This window comes from Pseudoliparis swirei, chromosome 4 (genome assembly GCF_029220125.1).
Source record: "Pseudoliparis swirei isolate HS2019 ecotype Mariana Trench chromosome 4, NWPU_hadal_v1, whole genome shotgun sequence".
Taxonomy (NCBI): domain Eukaryota; kingdom Metazoa; phylum Chordata; class Actinopteri; order Perciformes; family Liparidae; genus Pseudoliparis; species Pseudoliparis swirei.
Genome location: NC_079391.1, coordinates 34,870,703 through 34,889,577, shown reverse-complemented (window position 1 = coordinate 34,889,577; position 18,875 = coordinate 34,870,703). Strand labels below are relative to the sequence as shown.

General features: G+C 46.4%; 1 protein-coding gene across 2 annotated transcripts; it reads left to right on the top strand.

The window, feature by feature from the left end:
* The first annotated feature begins 6 nt into the window (after positions 1 to 6).
* Positions 7 to 18,856, top strand: nob1 (NIN1 (RPN12) binding protein 1 homolog). Of its 2 annotated transcripts, none has more exons than XM_056411950.1 (10): positions 7 to 107; positions 3,814 to 3,946; positions 6,205 to 6,338; positions 6,438 to 6,509; positions 6,607 to 6,726; positions 15,701 to 15,805; positions 15,920 to 16,108; positions 18,119 to 18,216; positions 18,290 to 18,434; positions 18,502 to 18,856. In XM_056411950.1, the coding sequence occupies exons 1-10, from the start codon at positions 39 to 41 to the stop codon at positions 18,769 to 18,771; spliced, it is 1,335 nt and encodes a 444-aa protein (XP_056267925.1). In that variant the 5' UTR covers positions 7 to 38; the 3' UTR covers positions 18,772 to 18,856. The 2 variants fall into 2 exon arrangements, with proteins under 2 accessions (XP_056267925.1, XP_056267924.1); XM_056411949.1 differs by having other exon boundaries at positions 15,896 to 16,108.
* Positions 18,857 to 18,875: the final 19 nt, after the last annotated feature.

Below are 18,875 nucleotides of genomic sequence, written 5' to 3'. Positions count from 1 at the left end.
TCTGATTGGTCGGACCAGTTTCCGGTAACATATCCAAAATGGCGGCTACCCTGGTGGCGCATGTTGTCGCGGACGCTGGAGCTTTTTTAAAGAAAGCTCCGCTGCAGGTGAGTTTATATTTACCGTAATTAAAGATGCGTTTTGTTGAAGTGACGTCAGTCTGTCCGGTGTCCGGTCCGGTATAGGACACCGGACCGGACACCGGAACGATGTATTTACATTCTCTACAAGGACACCTTTTCCATCTTCCATCCACAAAATAAACATACATACAATATATATATATATATATATATATATATGTATATTTATCACATTCATCCATTGCTGCGGGAGAAGGGCGTTGTCATGGTGACGAATCAGTTCTGAAGAAGCTGCTTTTCTCTTGACTTTAAACGCGTCACTTCCGGTTAGGCTGCGTCACCTTTTGTATCGATATTGAGAGGGACGGTCAATGGTCACCCTCTATGGCAGTGGTCACCAACCTTTTTGAGCCCAAGATCCCTGACCTCCGCCTTCATGACCGGCAAGATCTACCTTTGAGGCGTTGAGAGAAAACGACGGTCCAGACTGGACTTACGACTTTTTATTTGGCCTAATTGTCATTTTGGTCCAGCGTTCAAATTGATGAGACCAGGTAAACAGAATTTAAGTGTAATATAACAAGTAAGATATTTGTTAACCGCACACAATATGAACAAGAAAAAACACATTTGCAATGAGCAGCTGGATGAACTACCAATATAAATGTTGTATTTATTTACATTACAGCACAACACTGACAACATGATCAGTCAGTGCAACTCATGTAAGTTCAGCTCTCATCATAATGCCATCAAGTCATGTGACTCCAGTCAGTGTGATGGCTGTGACTGAACTCTGTCTGTGAGCTTGTAGTTAGTTCATAAGCACAGACAGCCAGTCTGAGGCCGTCTGTCAGCTGTCTGTCAGTAATCCAGCTCCTGGTCTTTGATTTGGTGATTTTCTCAACTCCACTGACGAGTTTTTCGGGGCAAAATTGGTATTCATGAACGTTTTCTCATCTGGGATTGGTTCTGAACTCAGACTGTTGGTGATTACGTTCACATCAACTCAACAGACATCCTCAGATTTAAATAATTATCATAATAATAAATATGAGAATCACCATTTGTGACTCCTGCTCTGTCCCTTTTCAAATAATAGAATAAATGCAATTGCAATCACTTTCAAGTAAACCATATTGCTCCGTCAGACAAGAAACAAAAGCTCAATGTTGAGCTTTTGTTTTGAAGGACAACAGCAGAAAAGCCGAACTCACGGAGGTAAGACCTGGCAAGTCGCCAAGAATCTCAGCTGTCGAGCATGCACAGGCGTAACCTGTTAATGCCGTAACGTAAACATGTACACGAAGGTACAGGCATTTCAACATGTATTTATTGATGACTTAGTTTTATGTCGGTGTACTTTGAGCTTGTGTAATATGTGAAGTTATCAATAAAGGTCTTTCTGCATTTCCCCTGCACCCCACCTGTCGTGGTACGTTCCCTCTTTCGGGGCGCACAGCTGACAACACGGCTGTGTAAGCGAACCCGTTTTCAGGCGTTCATGAATCAGGCGGAGATCTTTTCTGACGTCAATCTTCCAGTCAGAAAGAAAACATTTCAGAAGACACCTCAGAAAATGTTCGAAAACAAGGAACAATGTGTTTCAGAATTTATTTTCATTTTATTTTGGAGATCGACAGGGAACGTCTCCGAGATCGACCGGTCGATCGCGATCGACGGGTTGGCGACCACTGCTCTATGGTATAGCAGGGCTCTCAAGTCAAACGCATTTCGGTCTTATCTCACGCACTCCCGCCACACAACGAATTCCTCACGCTGAAAAAACCTCTCGGCTATTTAATGCTTGAATGCAGGGGTGCTCAATACGCCGATCGATTGTTCCGCTGCAGCAGAGCTCCGACGCCGGTCTGCGTTTCTCGGAGTAGAAATAGTCACTAGCACCCCCCCCCACCCCGTCAACAACTCTTTTCGGCTCGATGTCGGCGCGCGCAACGGTCAGCTGTATCGGGTGCTGATGGAAATCTCACGCTTGCCTGTCTTCAAAACTTGAGAGCCCTGGTATAGTGATGTTACCCTGCATGGTTCTAGTCCTCTATGGTATAGTGATGTTACCCTGCATGGTTCTAGTCCTCTATGGTATAGTGATGTTACCCTGCATGGTTCTAGTCCTCTATGGTATAGTGATGTTACCCTGCATGGTTCTAGTCCTCTATGGTATAGTGATGTTACCCTGCATGGTTCTAGTCCTCTATGGTATAGTGATGTTACCCTGCATGGTTCTAGTCCTCTATGGTATAGTGATGTTACCCTGCATGGTTCTAGTCCTCTATGGTATAGTGATGTTACCCTGCATGGTTCTAGTCCTCTATGGTATAGTGATGTTACCCTGCATGGTTCTAGTCCTCTATGGTATAGTGATGGTACCCTGTATGGTTCTAGTCCTCTATGGTATAGTGATGTTACCCTGTATGGTTCTAGTCCTCTATGGTATAGTGATGTTACCCTGCATGGTTCTAGTCCTCTATGGTATAGTGATGTTACCCTGCATGGTTCTAGTCCTCTATGGTATAGTGATGTTACCCTGCATGGTTCTAGTCCTCTATGGTATAGTGATGTTACCCTGTATGGTTCTAGTCCTCTATGGTATAGTGATGTTACCCTGCATGGTTCTAGTCCTCTATGGTATAGTGATGTTACCCTGCATGGTTCTAGTCCTCTATGGTATAGTGATGTTACCCTGCATGGTTCTAGTCCTCTATGGTATAGTGATGTTACCCTGCATGGTTCTAGTCCTCTATGGTATAGTGATGTTACCCTGTATGGTTCTAGTCCTCTATGGTATAGTGATGTTACCCTGCATGGTTCTAGTCCTCTATGGTATAGTGATGTTACCCTGCATGGTTCTAGTCCTCTATGGTATAGTGATGTTACCCTGTATGGTTCTAGTCCTCTATGGTATAGTGATGTTACCCTGCATGGTTCTAGTCCTCTATGGTATAGTGATGTTACCCTGTATGGTTCTAGTCCTCTATGGTATAGTGATGTTACCCTGCATGGTTCTAGTCCTCTATGGTATAGTGATGTTACCCTGTATGGTTCTAGTCCTCTATGGTATAGTGATGTTATGCATGGTTCTAGTCCTCTATGGTATAGTGATGTTACCCTGTATGGTTCTAGTCCTCTATGGTATAGTGATGTTACCCTGCATGGTTCTAGTCCTCTATGGTATAGTGATGTTACCCTGTATGGTTCTAGTCCTCTATGGTATAGTGATGTTACCCTGTATGGTTCTAGTCCTCTATGGTATAGTGATGTTACCCTGTATGGTTCTAGTCCTCTATGGTATAGTGATGTTACCCTGTATGGTTCTAGTCCTCTATGGTATAGTGATGTTACCCTGTATGGTTCTAGTCCTCTATGGTATAGTGATGTTACCCTGTATGGTTCTAGTCCTCTATGGTATAGTGATGTTACCCTGTATGGTTCTAGTCCTCTATGGTATAGTGATGTTACCCTGTATGGTTCTAGTCCTCTATGGTATAGTGATGTTACCCTGCATGGTTCTAGTCCTCTATGGTATAGTGATGTTACCCTGTATGGTTCTAGTCCTCTATGGTATAGTGATGTTACCCTGTATGGTTCTAGTCCTCTATGGTATAGTGATGTTACCCTGTATGGTTCTAGTCCTCTATGGTATAGTGATGTTACCCTGTATGGTTCTAGTCCTCTATGGTATAGTGATGTATGTGTCTGGCTTGTGTTGCAGGACATTGGCAGCAACATCTACACACTGAGAGATGTGGTGAATGAGATCAGGGACAAACCCACCAGGAAGAGTCTGGCCTTCCTGCCCTACCAGCTGACCTTTAAGGAGCCACATCCTGAACACGTCCGTCTGGGTAAACTAAACCTGAAAACGTCCGACAGGTTAAACTAAACCTGAACACGTCTGTCTGGGTAAACTAAACCTGAACACGACCGACAGGTTAAACTAAACCTGAACACGTCCGCCTGGGTAAACTAAACCTGAACACGTCCGACAGGTTAAACTAAACCTGAACACGTCTGTCTGGGTAAACTAAACCTGAACACGTCCGACAGGTTAAACTAAACCTGAACACGTCCGCCTGGGTAAACTAAACCTGAACACGTCCGACAGGTTAAACTAAACCTGAACACGTCTGTCTGGGTAAACTAAACCTGAACACGACCGACAGGTTAAACTAAACCTGAACACGTCTGTCTGGGTAAACTAAACCTGAACACGACCGACAGGTTAAACTAAACCTGAACACGTCCGCCTGGGTAAACTAAACCTGAACACGTCCGACAGGTTAAACTAAACCTGAACACGTCTGTCTGGGTAAACTAAACCTGAACACGACCGACAGGTTAAACTAAACCTGAACACGTCCGCCTGGGTAAACTAAACCTGAACACGTCCGACAGGTTAAACTAAACCTGAACACGTCTGTCTGGGTAAACTAAACCTGAACACGACCGACAGGTTAAACTAAACCTGAACACGTCCGCCTGGGTAAACTAAACCTGAACACGTCCGACAGGTTAAACTAAACCTGAACACGTCTGTCTGGGTAAACTAAACCTGAACACGTCCGACAGGTTAAACTAAACCTGAACACGTCCGCCTGGGTAAACTAAACCTGAACACGTCCGACAGGTTAAACTAAACCTGAACACGTCCGACAGGTTAAACTAAACCTGAACACGTCTGTCTGGGTAAACTAAACCTGAACACGTCCGACAGGTTAAACTAAACCTGAACACGTCTGTCTGGGTAAACTAAACCTGAACACGTCCGACAGGTTAAACTAAACCTGAACACGTCCGACAGGTTAAACTAAACCTGAACACGTCCGACAGGTTAAACTAAACCTGAACACGTACGCCTGGGTAAACTAAACCTGAACACGTCCGACAGGTTAAACTAAACCTGAACACGTCCGACAGGTTAAACTAAACCTGAACACATCCGACAGGTTAAACTAAACCTGAACAAGTCAGGCTGGGTAAACTAAACCTGAACACTTCAGACAGGTTAAACTAAACCTGAACACTTCAGACAGGTTAAACTAAACCTGAACACGTCCGCTTGGGTAAACTAAACCTGAACACGTCCGACAGGTTAAACTAAACCTGAACACGTCCGACAGGTTAAACTAAACCTGAACACGTCCGACAGGTTAAACTAAACCTGAACACGTCCGCCTGGGTAAACTAAACCTGAACACGTCCGACAGGTTAAACTAAACCTGAACACGTCCGCCTGGGTAAACTAAACCTGAACACGTCCGACAGGTTAAACTAAACCTGAACACGTCTGTCTGGGTAAACTAAACCTGAACACGTCCGACAGGTTAAACTAAACCTGAACACGTCCGACAGGTTAAACTAAACCTGAACACGTCCGACAGGTTAAACTAAACCTGAACACGTCCGCCTGGGTAAACTAAACCTGAACACGTCCGACAGGTTAAACTAAACCTGAACACGTCCGACAGGTTAAACTAAACCTGAACACATCCGACAGGTTAAACTAAACCTGAACACTTCAGACAGGTTAAACTAAACCTGAACACGTCCGCCTGGGTAAACTAAACCTGAACACGTCCGACAGGTTAAACTAAACCTGAACACGTCCGACAGGTTAAACTAAACCTCAACACGTCCGACAGGTTAAACTAAACCTGAACACGTCCGACAGGTTAAACTAAACCTGAACACGTCCGACAGGTTAAACTAAACCTGAACACGTCCGACAGGTTAAACTAAACCTGAACACGTCCGCCTGGGTAAACTAAACCTGAACACGTCCGACAGGTTAAACTAAACCTGAACACGTCCGACAGGTTAAACTAAACCTGAACACATCCGACAGGTTAAACTAAACCTGAACAAGTCAGGCTGGGTAAACTAAACCTGAACACTTCAGACAGGTTAAACTAAACCTGAACACGTCCGACAGGTTAAACTAAACCTGAACACATCCGACAGGTTAAACTAAACCTGAACACTAAACCTGAACACTTCAGACAGGTTAATGTATTTTAAACCTAAACAAGTCCGACAGGTTAAGCTAATCTAAACCAGAACACGGCTGGGTACACTGAACCTGAACTCTGGGGTGTCTTCTCAGTGACCGAGTTCTCCAAGAAGACCGGAGACTACCTGAGTCTGTCGGCCACGGACATCAAAGTCCTGGCTCTGACCTACCAGCTGGAGCTGGAGCACGTTGGCGGCCAGCACCTGAAGAAGGAGCCACAGCTCAAGGTGACGTAGTTCACAGGAGTGTGTGTGAGGCCGGAGCTCCCTCACACGGGCCTCTCGGTGCGAAGCCGGACTTGTTAAGTGACGGTTCGTGTGTTTCAGGTGGACGTCCACAGCACACCGCGCCACCCAGAGACGCCAGTGAACGTAGCAGGCTTCCACTTCCCCTCCCAGGTCAGGCGTCCTTGTGTTGCTCCTCCATTATCGATCAAGTGGAAACAAACATCCGCTGGACAGCGTTGACTTTGTCTTGTCCTTGACGGTCCTTCAGAAACATGTGGGCAGTCTGAGCGTCCACCAGAGGGCGACGTCGAGCTGTGAGAAGTTCAACAGCTTCCAGTTCTGGAGAGAACCGCTGCCCTCCATCGACAGCCAGCTGCTGGAGCTCCTGGTGAGTCAGTCAGGAGTCATGTTCACGAGTGATGGCTCACGATAGATCCTTTAGTGAGTCATGTTCACGAGTGATGGCTCACGATAGATCCTTTAGTGAGTCATGTTCACGAGTGATGGCTCACGATAGATCCTTTAGTGAGTCATGTTCACGAGTGATGGCTCACGATAGATCCTTTAGTGAGTCATGTTCACGAGTGATGGCTCACGATAGATCCTTTAGTGAGTCATGTTCACGAGTGATGGCTCACGATAGATCCTTTAGTGAGTCATGTTCACGAGTGATGGCTCACGATAGATCCTTTAGTGAGTCATGTTCACGAGTGATGGCTCACGATAGATCCTTTAGTGAGTCATGTTCACGAGTGATGGCTCACGATAGATCCTTTAGTGAGTCATGTTCACGAGTGATGGCTCACGATAGATCCTTTAGTGAGTCATGTTCACTAGTGATGGCTCACGATAGATCCTTTAGTGAGTCATGTTCACTAGTGATGGCTCACGATAGATCCTTTAGTGAGTCATGTTCACGAGTGATGGCTCACGATAGATCCTTTAGTGAGTCATGTTCACGAGTGATGGCTCACGATAGTTCCTTTAGTGAGTCATGTTCACGGTGATGGCTCACGATAGATCCTTTAGTGAGTCATGTTCACTAGTGATGGCTCACGATAGATCCTTTAGTGAGTCATGTTCACGAGTGATGGCTCACGATAGATCCTTTAGTGAGTCGTGTTCACGAGTGATGGCTCACGATAGATCCTTTAGTGAGTCATGTTCACTAGTGATGGCTCACGATAGATCCTTTAGTGAGTCATGTTCACGAGTGATGGCTCACGATAGATCCTTTAGTGAGTCATGTTCACGAGTGATGGCTCACGATAGATCCTCTAGTGAGACATGTTCACTAGTGATGGCTCACGATAGATCCTTTAGTGAGTCATGTTCACTAGTGATGGCTCACGATAGATCCTTTAGTGAGTCATGTTCACGAGTGATGGCTCACTCACGATAGATCCTTTAGTGAGTCATGTTCACTAGTGATGGCTCACGATAGATCCTTTAGTGAGTCATGTTCACTAGTGATGGCTCACGATAGATCCTTTAGTGAGTCATGTTCACTAGTGATGGCTCACGATAGATCCTTTAGTGAGTCATGTTCACTAGTGATGCTCACCGATAGATCCTTTAGTGAGTCATGTTCACTAGTGATGGCTCACGATAGATCCTTTAGTGAGTCGTGTTCACTAGTGATGGCTCACGATAGATCCTTTAGTGAGTCATGTTCACTAGTGATGGCTCACGATAGATCCTTTAGTGAGTCATGTTCACTAGTGATGGCTCACGATAGATCCTTTAGTGAGTCGTGTTCACTAGTGATGGCTCACGATAGATCCTTTAGTGAGTCATGTTCACTAGTGATGGCTCACGATAGATCCTTTAGTGAGTCGTGTTCACTAGTGATGGCTCACGATAGATCCTTTAGTGAGTCATGTTCACGAGTGATGGCTCACGATAGATCCTTTAGTGAGTCATGTTCACGAGTGATGGCTCACGATAGATCCTTTAGTGAGTCATGTTCACTAGTGATGGCTCACGATAGATCCTTTAGTGAGTCATGTTCACTAGTGATGGCTCACGATAGATCCTTTAGTGAGTCGTGTTCACTAGTGACGGCTCACGATAGATCCTTTAGTGAGTCGTGTTCACTGGTGATGGCTCACGATAGATCCTTTAGTGAGTCATGTTCACCAGTGATGGCTCACGATAGATCCTTTAGTGAGTCATGTTCACTGGTGATGGCTCACGATAGATCCTTTAGTGAGTCATGTTCACTAGTGATGGCTCACGATAGATCCTTTAGTGAGTCATGTTCACTAGTGATGGCTCACGATAGATCCTTTAGTGAGTCGTGTTCACTAGTGATGGCTCACGATAGATCCTTTAGTGAGTCATGTTCACGGTGATGGCTCACGATAGATCCTTTAGTGAGTCATGTTCACTGGTGATGGCTCACGATAGATCCTTTAGTGAGTCATGTTCACTAGTGATGGCTCACGATAGATCCTTTAGTGAGTCATGTTCACTAGTGATGGCTCACGATAGATCCTTTAGTGAGTCGTGTTCACTAGTGATGGCTCACGATAGATCCTTTAGTGAGTCATGTTCACGAGTGATGGCTCACGATAGATCCTCTAGTGAGTCATGTTCACGAGTGATGGCTCACGATAGATCCTTTAGTGAGTCATGTTCACTAGTGATGGCTCACGATAGATCCTTTAGTGAGTCATGTTCACTAGTGATGGCTCACGATAGATCCTTTAGTGAGTCGTGTTCACTAGTGATGGCTCACGATAGATCCTTTAGTGAGTCATGTTCACGAGTGATGGCTCACGATAGATCCTTTAGTGAGTCATGTTCACGAGTGATGGCTCACGATAGATCCTCTAGTGAGTCATGTTCACTAGTGATGGCTCACGATAGATCCTTTAGTGAGTCATGTTCACTAGTGATGGCTCACGATAGATCCTTTAGTGAGTCATGTTCACGAGTGATGGCTCACGATAGATCCTTTAGTGAGTCATGTTCACTAGTGATGGCTCACGATAGATCCTTTAGTGAGTCATGTTCACTAGTGATGGCTCACGATAGATCCTTTAGTGAGTCATGTTCACGAGTGATGGCTCACGATAGATCCTTTAGTGAGTCATGTTCACTAGTGATGGCTCACGATAGATCCTTTAGTGAGTCATGTTCACTAGTGATGGCTCACGATAGATCCTTTAGTGAGTCATGTTCACTAGTGATGGCTCACGATAGATCCTTTAGTGAGTCATGTTCACTAGTGATGGCTCACGATAGATCCTTTAGTGAGTCATGTTCACTAGTGATGGCTCACGATAGATCCTTTAGTGAGTCATGTTCACGAGTGATGGCTCACGATAGATCCTTTAGTGAGTCATGTTCACTAGTGATGGCTCACGATAGATCCTTTAGTGAGTCATGTTCTCGTGAGATGGCTCACGATAGATCCTTTAGTGAGTCATGTTCACTGGTGATGGCTCACGATAGATCCTTTAGTGAGTCATGTTCACTAGTGATGGCTCACGATAGATCCTTTAGTGAGTCATGTTCACGAGTGATGGCTCACGATAGATCCTTTAGTGAGTCATGTTCACTAGTGATGGCTCACGATAGATCCTCTAGTGAGTCATGTTCACTAGTGATGGCTCACGATAGATCCTTTAGTGAGTCATGTTCACTAGTGATGGCTCACGATAGATCCTTTAGTGAGTCATGTTCACGAGTGATGGCTCACGATAGATCCTTTAGTGAGTCATGTTCACTAGTGATGGCTCACGATAGATCCTTTAGTGAGTCATGTTCACTAGTGATGGCTCACGATAGATCCTTTAGTGAGTCATGTTCACGAGTGATGGCTCACGATAGATCCTTTAGTGAGTCATGTTCACTAGTGATGGCTCACGATAGATCCTTTAGTGAGTCATGTTCACGAGTGATGGCTCACGATAGATCCTTTAGTGAGTCATGTTCACTAGTGATGGCTCACGATAGATCCTCTAGTGAGTCATGTTCACTAGTGATGGCTCACGATAGATCCTTTAGTGAGTCATGTTCACTAGTGATGGCTCACGATAGATCCTTTAGTGAGTCATGTTCACTAGTGATGGCTCACGATAGATCCTTTAGTGAGTCATGTTCACTAGTGATGGCTCACGATAGATCCTTTAGTGAGTCATGTTCACTAGTGATGGCTCACGATAGATCCTTTAGTGAGTCATGTTCACTAGTGATGGCTCACGATAGATCCTTTAGTGAGTCATGTTCACTAGTGATGGCTCACGATAGATCCTTTAGTGAGTCATGTTCACTAGTGATGGCTCACGATAGATCCTTTAGTGAGTCATGTTCACTAGTGATGGCTCACGATAGATCCTTTAGTGAGTCATGTTCACTAGTGATGGCTCACGATAGATCCTTTAGTGAGTCATGTTCACTAGTGATGGCTCACGATAGATCCTTTAGTGAGTCATGTTCACTAGTGATGGCTCACGATAGATCCTCTAGTGAGTCATGTTCACTAGTGATGGCTCACGATAGATCCTTTAGTGAGTCATGTTCACTAGTGATGGCTCACGATAGATCCTTTAGTGAGTCGTGTTCACTAGTGATGGCTCACGATAGATCCTTTAGTGAGTCATGTTCACTAGTGATGGCTCACGATAGATCCTTTAGTGAGTCGTGTTCACTAGTGATGGCTCACGATAGATCCTTTAGTGAGTCGTGTTCACTAGTGATGGCTCACGATAGATCCTTTAGTGAGTCATGTTCACTAGTGATGGCTCACGATAGATCCTTTAGTGAGTCATGTTCACTAGTGATGGCTCACGATAGATCCTTTAGTGAGTCATGTTCACTAGTGATGGCTCACGATAGATCCTTTAGTGAGTCATGTTCACTAGTGATGGCTCACGATAGATCCTTTAGTGAGTCATGTTCACTAGTGATGGCTCACGATAGATCCTTTAGTGAGTCATGTTCACTAGTGATGGCTCACGATAGATCCTTTAGTGAGTCATGTTCACTAGTGATGGCTCACGATAGATCCTTTAGTGAGTCATGTTCACTAGTGATGGCTCACGATAGATCCTTTAGTGAGTCATGTTCACTAGTGATGGCTCACGATAGATCCTTTAGTGAGTCATGTTCACTAGTGATGGCTCACGATAGATCCTTTAGTGAGTCATGTTCACTAGTGATGGCTCACGATAGATCCTTTAGTGAGTCATGTTCACGATAGATCCTTTAGTGAGTCATGTTCACTAGTGATGGCTCACGATAGATCCTTTAGTGAGTCATGTTCACGAGTGATGGCTCACGATAGATCCTTTAGTGAGTCATGTTCACTAGTGATGGCTCACGATAGATCCTTTAGTGAGTCGTGTTCACGAGTGATGGCTCACGATAGATCCTTTAGTGAGTCGTGTTCACTAGTGATGGCTCACGATAGATCCTTTAGTGAGTCGTGTTCACGAGTGATGGCTCACGATAGATCCTTTAGTGAGTCGTGTTCACTAGTGATGGCTCACGATAGATCCTTTAGTGAGTCGTGTTCACTAGTGATGGCTCACGATAGATCCTTTAGTGAGTCGTGTTCACTAGTGATGGCTCACGATAGATCCTTTAGTGAGTCGTGTTCACTAGTGATGGCTCACGATAGATCCTTTAGTGAGTCATGTTCACGAGTGATGGCTCACGATAGATCCTTTAGTGAGTCATGTTCACTAGTGATGGCTCACGATAGATCCTTTAGTGAGTCATGTTCACGAGTGATGGCTCACGATAGATCCTTTAGTGAGTCATGTTCACGAGTGATGGCTCACGATAGATCCTTTAGTGAGTCATGTTCACGTGTGATGGCTCACGATAGATCCTTTAGTGAGTCATGTTCACGGTGATGGCTCACGATAGATCCTTTAGTGAGTCATGTTCACTAGTGATGGCTCACGATAGATCCTTTAGTGAGTCATGTTCACTAGTGATGGCTCACGATAGATCCTCTAGTGAGTCATGTTCACTAGTGATGGCTCACGATAGATCCTTTAGTGAGTCATGTTCACGAGTGATGGCTCACGATAGATCCTCTAGTGAGTCATGTTCACTAGTGATGGCTCACGATAGATCCTTTAGTGAGTCATGTTCACGAGTGATGGCTCACGATAGATCCTCTAGTGAGTCATGTTCACTAGTGATGGCTCACGATAGATCCTTTAGTGAGTCATGTTCACTAGTGATGGCTCACGATAGATCCTCTAGTGAGTCATGTTCACGAGTGATGGCTCACGATAGATCCTTTAGTGAGTCGTGTTCACTAGTGATGGCTCACGATAGATCCTTTAGTGAGTCGTGTTCACTAGTGATGGCTCACGATAGATCCTTTAGTGAGTCATGTTCACTAGTGATGGCTCACGATAGATCCTTTAGTGAGTCGTGTTCACTATAGATCCTCTAGTGAGTCATGTTCACGATAGATCCTCTAGTGAGTCATGTTCACTAGTGATGGCTCACGATAGATCCTCTAGTGAGTCGTGTTCACTATAGATCCTCTAGTGAGTCATGTTCACTACAGATCCTCTGAGTCATGTTCACTACAGATCCTCTAGTGAGTCATGTTCACTAGTGATGGCTCATGATAGATCCTTTCGTGAGTCATGTTCACGATAGATCCTCTAGTGAGTCATGTTCACTAGTGATGGCTCACGATAGATCCTTTAGTGAGTCATGTTCACAATAGATCCTCTAGTGAGTCATGTTCACTATAGATCCTCTGAGTCATGTTCACTATAGATCCTCTGAGTCATGTTCACGATAGATCCTCTAGTGAGTCATGTTCACTATAGATCCTCTAGTGAGTCATGTTCACAATAGATCCTCTAGTGAGTCATGTTCACTATAGATCCTCTAGTGAGTCATGTTCACAATAGATCCTCTAGTGAGTCATGTTCACTATAGATCCTCTAGTGAGTCATGTTCACTAGTGATGGCTCACGATAGATCCTCTAGTGAGTCATGTTCACTAGTGATGGCTCACGATAGATCCTCTAGTGAGTCATGTTCACTAGTGATGGCTCACGATAGATCCTCTAGTGAGTCATGTTCACTATAGATCCTCTGAGTCATGTTCACTATAGATCCTCTAGTGAGTCATGTTCACGATAGATCCTCTAGTGAGTCATGTTCACTATACATCCTCTGAGTCATGTTCACTATAGATCCTCTAGTGAGTCATGTTCACGATAGATCCTCTAGTGAGTCATGTTCACTATACATCCTCTGTCATGTTCACTATACATCCTCTGAGTCATGTTCACTATACATCCTCTGAGTCATGTTCACTATAGATCCTTTAGTGAGTCATGTTCACTATAGATCCTCTAGTGAGTCATGTTCACGATAGATCCTCTAGTGAGTCATGTTCACTACAGATCCTCGAGTGAGTCATGTTCACGATAGATCCTCTAGTGAGTCATGTTCACTATACATCCTCTGAGTCATGTTCACTATAGATCCTCTAGTGAGTCATGTTCACTATACATCCTCTGAGTCATGTTCACTATACATCCTTTAGTGAGTCATGTTCACTACAGATCCTCTAGTGAGTCATGTTCACTATAGATCCTCTAGTGAGTCATGTTCACTATACATCCTCTGAGTCATGTTCACTATACATCCTTTAGTGAGTCATGTTCACTACAGATCCTCTAGTGAGTCATGTTCACTATAGATCCTTTAGTGAGTCATGTTCACTACAGATCCTCGAGTGAGTCATGTTCACTATAGATCCTCTGAGTCATGTTCACTATAGATCCTTTAGTGAGTCATGTTCACTATAGATCCTCTAGTGAGTCATGTTCACTATACATCCTCTGAGTCATGTTCACTATAGATCCTCTAGTGAGTCATGTTCACTATAGATCCTCTAGTGAGTCATGTTCACTATAGATCCTTTAGTGAGTCATGTTCACTATAGATCCTCTCGTGAGTCATGTTCACTATACATCCTCTGAGTCATGTTCACTATAGATCCTCTAGTGAGTCATGTTCACTACAGATCCTCTAGTGAGTCATGTTCACTATACATCCTCTAGTGAGTCATGTTCACTACAGATCCTCTAGTGAGTCATGTTCACTATAGATCCTCTAGTGAGTCATGTTCACTATAGATCCTCTAGTGAGTCATGTTCACTATAGATCCTTTAGTGAGTCATGTTCACTATACATCCTCTGAGTCATGTTCACTATAGATCCTCTAGTGAGTCATGTTCACTATAGATCCTCTAGTGAGTCATGTTCACTATAGATCCTCTAGTGAGTCATGTTCACTATACATCCTCTGAGTCATGTTCACTATAGATCCTTTAGTGAGTCATGTTCACTACAGATCCTCTAGTGAGTCATGTTCACTATACATCCTCTGAGTCATGTTCACTATACATCCTCTGAGTCATGTTCACTATAGATCCTCTAGTGAGTCATGTTCACTATAGATCCTCTGAGTCATGTTCACTATAGATCCTCTAGTGAGTCATGTTCACTATACATCCTCTAGTGAGTCATGTTCACTATAGATCCTTTAGTGAGTCATGTTCACTATAGATCCTCTAGTGAGTCATGTTCACTATACATCCTCTGAGTCATGTTCACTATAGATCCTCTGAGTCATGTTCACTATAGATCCTCTAGTGAGTCATGTTCACTATACATCCTCTGAGTCATGTTCACTATAGATCCTCTGAGTCATGTTCACTATAGATCCTCTAGTGAGTCATGTTCACTATAGATCCTCTAGTGAGTCATGTTCACTATAGATCCTTTAGTGAGTCATGTTCACTATAGATCCTCTAGTGAGTCATGTTCACTATACATCCTCTGAGTCATGTTCACTATAGATCCTTTAGTGAGTCATGTTCACTACAGATCCTCTAGTGAGTCATGTTCACTATAGATCCTCTAGTGAGTCATGTTCACTATAGATCCTTTAGTGAGTCATGTTCACTATAGATCCTCTAGTGAGTCATGTTCACTATAGATCCTCTAGTGAGTCATGTTCACTATAGATCCTCTAGTGAGTCATGTTCACTATACATCCTCTGAGTCATGTTCACTATAGATCCTTTAGTGAGTCATGTTCACTACAGATCCTCTAGTGAGTCATGTTCACTATACATCCTCTGAGTCATGTTCACTATAGATCCTTTAGTGAGTCATGTTCACTATAGATCCTCTAGTGAGTCATGTTCACTATACATCCTTTAGTGAGTCATGTTCACTACAGATCCTCTAGTGAGTCATGTTCACTATAGATCCTTTAGTGAGTCATGTTCACTACAGATCCTCTAGTGAGTCATGTTCACTATAGATCCTCTAGTGAGTCATGTCCCTTCCCTCACCAGGACCCGGTGCCGGAGGTCCATCAGAACCAGACAGACTCGCAGTTCAACAGCTTCCAGTTCTGGCGGGCGCCGCTGGCCTCCATCGACCGGCTGCTGGAGCTGCTGGTGAGTCATGTGACCGTTCTCCAGCACTGAATGGACCAATCACGAGCCAGAACATGAACCCATGTCTGAGTCATTACTGTTGATGTCTAGACCATGGACGACGTCCCCATGCAGGACACGCCCCTGCAGACAGAGGACCAATCAGACGAAGACAAAGAGAACGAGCCTGAAGAGGAGGAGGAGGAGGGAGGAGGAGGATGGATCACTCCCAGTAACATCAGGCAGCTGAAGATGGACTCCGCTGATTGGACGGCTCCGGCTGATGTCACAGTGGGATGTCTGACCACCGACTTCGCCATGCAGGTAACACCTGGAGGTCCTTGAGGGTCATGCAGGTCACACCTGGAGGTCCTTGAGGGTCATGCAGGTCACACCTGGAGGTCCTTGAGGGTCATGCAGGTCACACCTGGAGGTCCTTGAGGGTCATGCAGGTCACACCTGGAGGTCCTTGAGGGTCATGCAGGTAACACCTGGAGGTCCTTGAGGGTCATGCAGGTCACACCTGGAGGTCCTTGAGGGTCATGCGGGTAACACCTGGAGGTCCTTGAGGGTCATGCAGGTCACACCTGGAGGTCCTTGAGGGTCATGCAGGTCACACCTGGAGGTCCTTGAGGGTCATGCAGGTCACACCTGGAGGTCCTTGAGGGTCATGTAGGACACACCTGGAGGTCCTTGAGGGTCATGCCGGTAACACCTGGAGGTCCTTGAGGGTCATGTAGGTCACACCTGGAGGTCCTTGAGGGTCATGCAGGTCACACCTGGAGGTCCTTGAGGGTCATGTAGGTCACACCTGGAGGTCCTTGAGGGTCATGCAGGTCACACCTGGAGGTCCTTGAGGGTCATGTAGGTCACACCTGGAGGTCCTTGAGGGTCATGTAGGTCTCACCTGGAGGTCCTTGAGGGTCATGCAGGTCACACCTGGAGGTCCTTGAGGGTCATGTAGGTCACACCTGGAGGTCCTTGAGGGTCATGCAGGTCACACCTGGAGGTCCTTGAGGGTCATGCAGGTCACACCTGGAGGTCCTTGAGGGTCATGCAGGTCACACCTGGAGGTCCTTGAGGGTCATGTAGGTCACACCTGGAGGTCCTTGAGGGTCATGTACGTCACACCTGGAGGTCCTTGAGGGTCATGTAGGTCACACCTGGAGGTCCTTGAGGGTCATGCAGGTCACACCTGGAGGTCCTTGAGGGTCATGTACGTCACACCTGGAGGTCCTTGAGGGTCATGTAGGTCACACCTGGAGGTCCTTGAGGGTCATGCAGGTCACACCTGGAGGTCCTTGAGGGTCATGTAGGTCTCACCTGGAGGTCCTTGAGGGTCATGCAGGTCACACCTGGAGGTCCTTGAGGGTCCACCAGGTACTTTGACCGCAGCCTGGGGGGTGTAACTTATCCCAAAGTGCGAGCTCGTCAGGTTCGGTGAAATAGACGTCGGACCCCGACCTCAAAATTGTTTTTTAAAAAGTTGCTCTCTAGCGCCCCCTCAGTCTGCCCGGCGACGCCCCTCACCCAGAACGTCTGATTGGCTTGAACGTCTCACACATATCCACTTGGGCCTGGAGGAGCCTCTCAGATCCCTAAGCCCCGCCTACTTAGGTTTTCGGCCATTGTGATTTGGTGAAACCACATAGTTGGCGCCTTCTCCTTCACGCCGGGTCAGATTGTGATGAGACGTCGTGTGACGAGTGAAGCTGTGATGAAGGTCTCTGATGTCTCATTGTCAGATTATATGGACCAATCAACCTCTTAGGGGCGTGTCTTGTTTTTCAATGCCCTTAACTTCTACACTATTGGGACTAATCACTCCAAACATGCAGTATATGTGCACAAAAAGACTTTTCACCATCGTTGACTTTGTTTCGTTCTAAACTTAAAGTGATCTAAAGCTTCATGGATCCTCAGGCCTGAACACCGACTAAATAAAGAATGAGTCCAGCATCGTGTCCCCTGCAGCTGACTGGTGGCGTAGAGGTATGAGCGCTGACCCGCTGACCCGTGTTCGGTTCCAGGCCGTGCCCACTTTTCTTAAACATGTAATGTAGGTCCTGGTCTCCAGGAGAGACGTCCAGTCACAGCGCCACCTAGTGGCTCCACTGGACTCCATGCTGACCCAAACTTGTTATACAACTCACTGAGGATGAGCGGGGACCGCTGAGGGTCTGATCAGGACCGGACCGCTGAGGGTCTGATCAGGACCGGTCCGCTGAGGGTCTGATCAGGACCGGTCCGCTGAGGGTCTGATCAGGACCGGTCCGCTGAGGGTCTGATCAGGACCGGTCCGCTGAGGGTCTGATCCGCTGGTCCTCTCTCCAGAACGTCCTCATCCAGATCGGGCTCCACGTGCTGTCCGTCAACGGGATGCTGATCCGGCAGGCCAGGAACTACATCCTGAGATGCCACGCCTGCTTCAGGTGAGTCCAGTCCGCCGGAGGCCAGAACCTGGACCCCGAGGACCACGAGCTCAGTCTGTGGTTCCCCCTGCAGGACCACCAGCATCATGACCAAAGCCTTCTGCCCCCACTGTGGCAACGCCACGCTGAAGAAGCTGGCGGTGACACTGGGGGAGGACGGCAGCACCCAGGTCCACTTCTCCAGGAACCCCAAGGTCCTGAACCCCCGCGGGCTGAGGGTGAGACACACACACACGCACACGCACACGCACACACGCACACACGCAGTCCTGACCCCCGCGGCAGCACCCGCTGCCTCTGCCCCAGGGCGGGAAGCACAGCAGCAACCCCCTGCTGGTGGAGGACCAGCGCGCCCCCCAGCAGCGGCAGTCCCGTAAGGCGCGGCAGCAGACGGACGTGCTGGACCCGGACTCCGCCGTGGGGGGGTCTCCCTTCTGCCAGAACGACGTCGACAGCCGCGCCGCCAACCTGCAGATCAGAGACGGGCGGGGCGGCGGCGGCAGGAGGCGGAGCAACCCCAACGCCACCCACAAGAAGTCCGCGAAGAATAAGTGAGGACGCACACGTGGACCCCGGGTCCAGAAGGAAGACTCCCGTAATCATGTGTATGGATCTCTAATAAATGTGACCTCATGACCTCTTTTGCTTATCGCATGAAT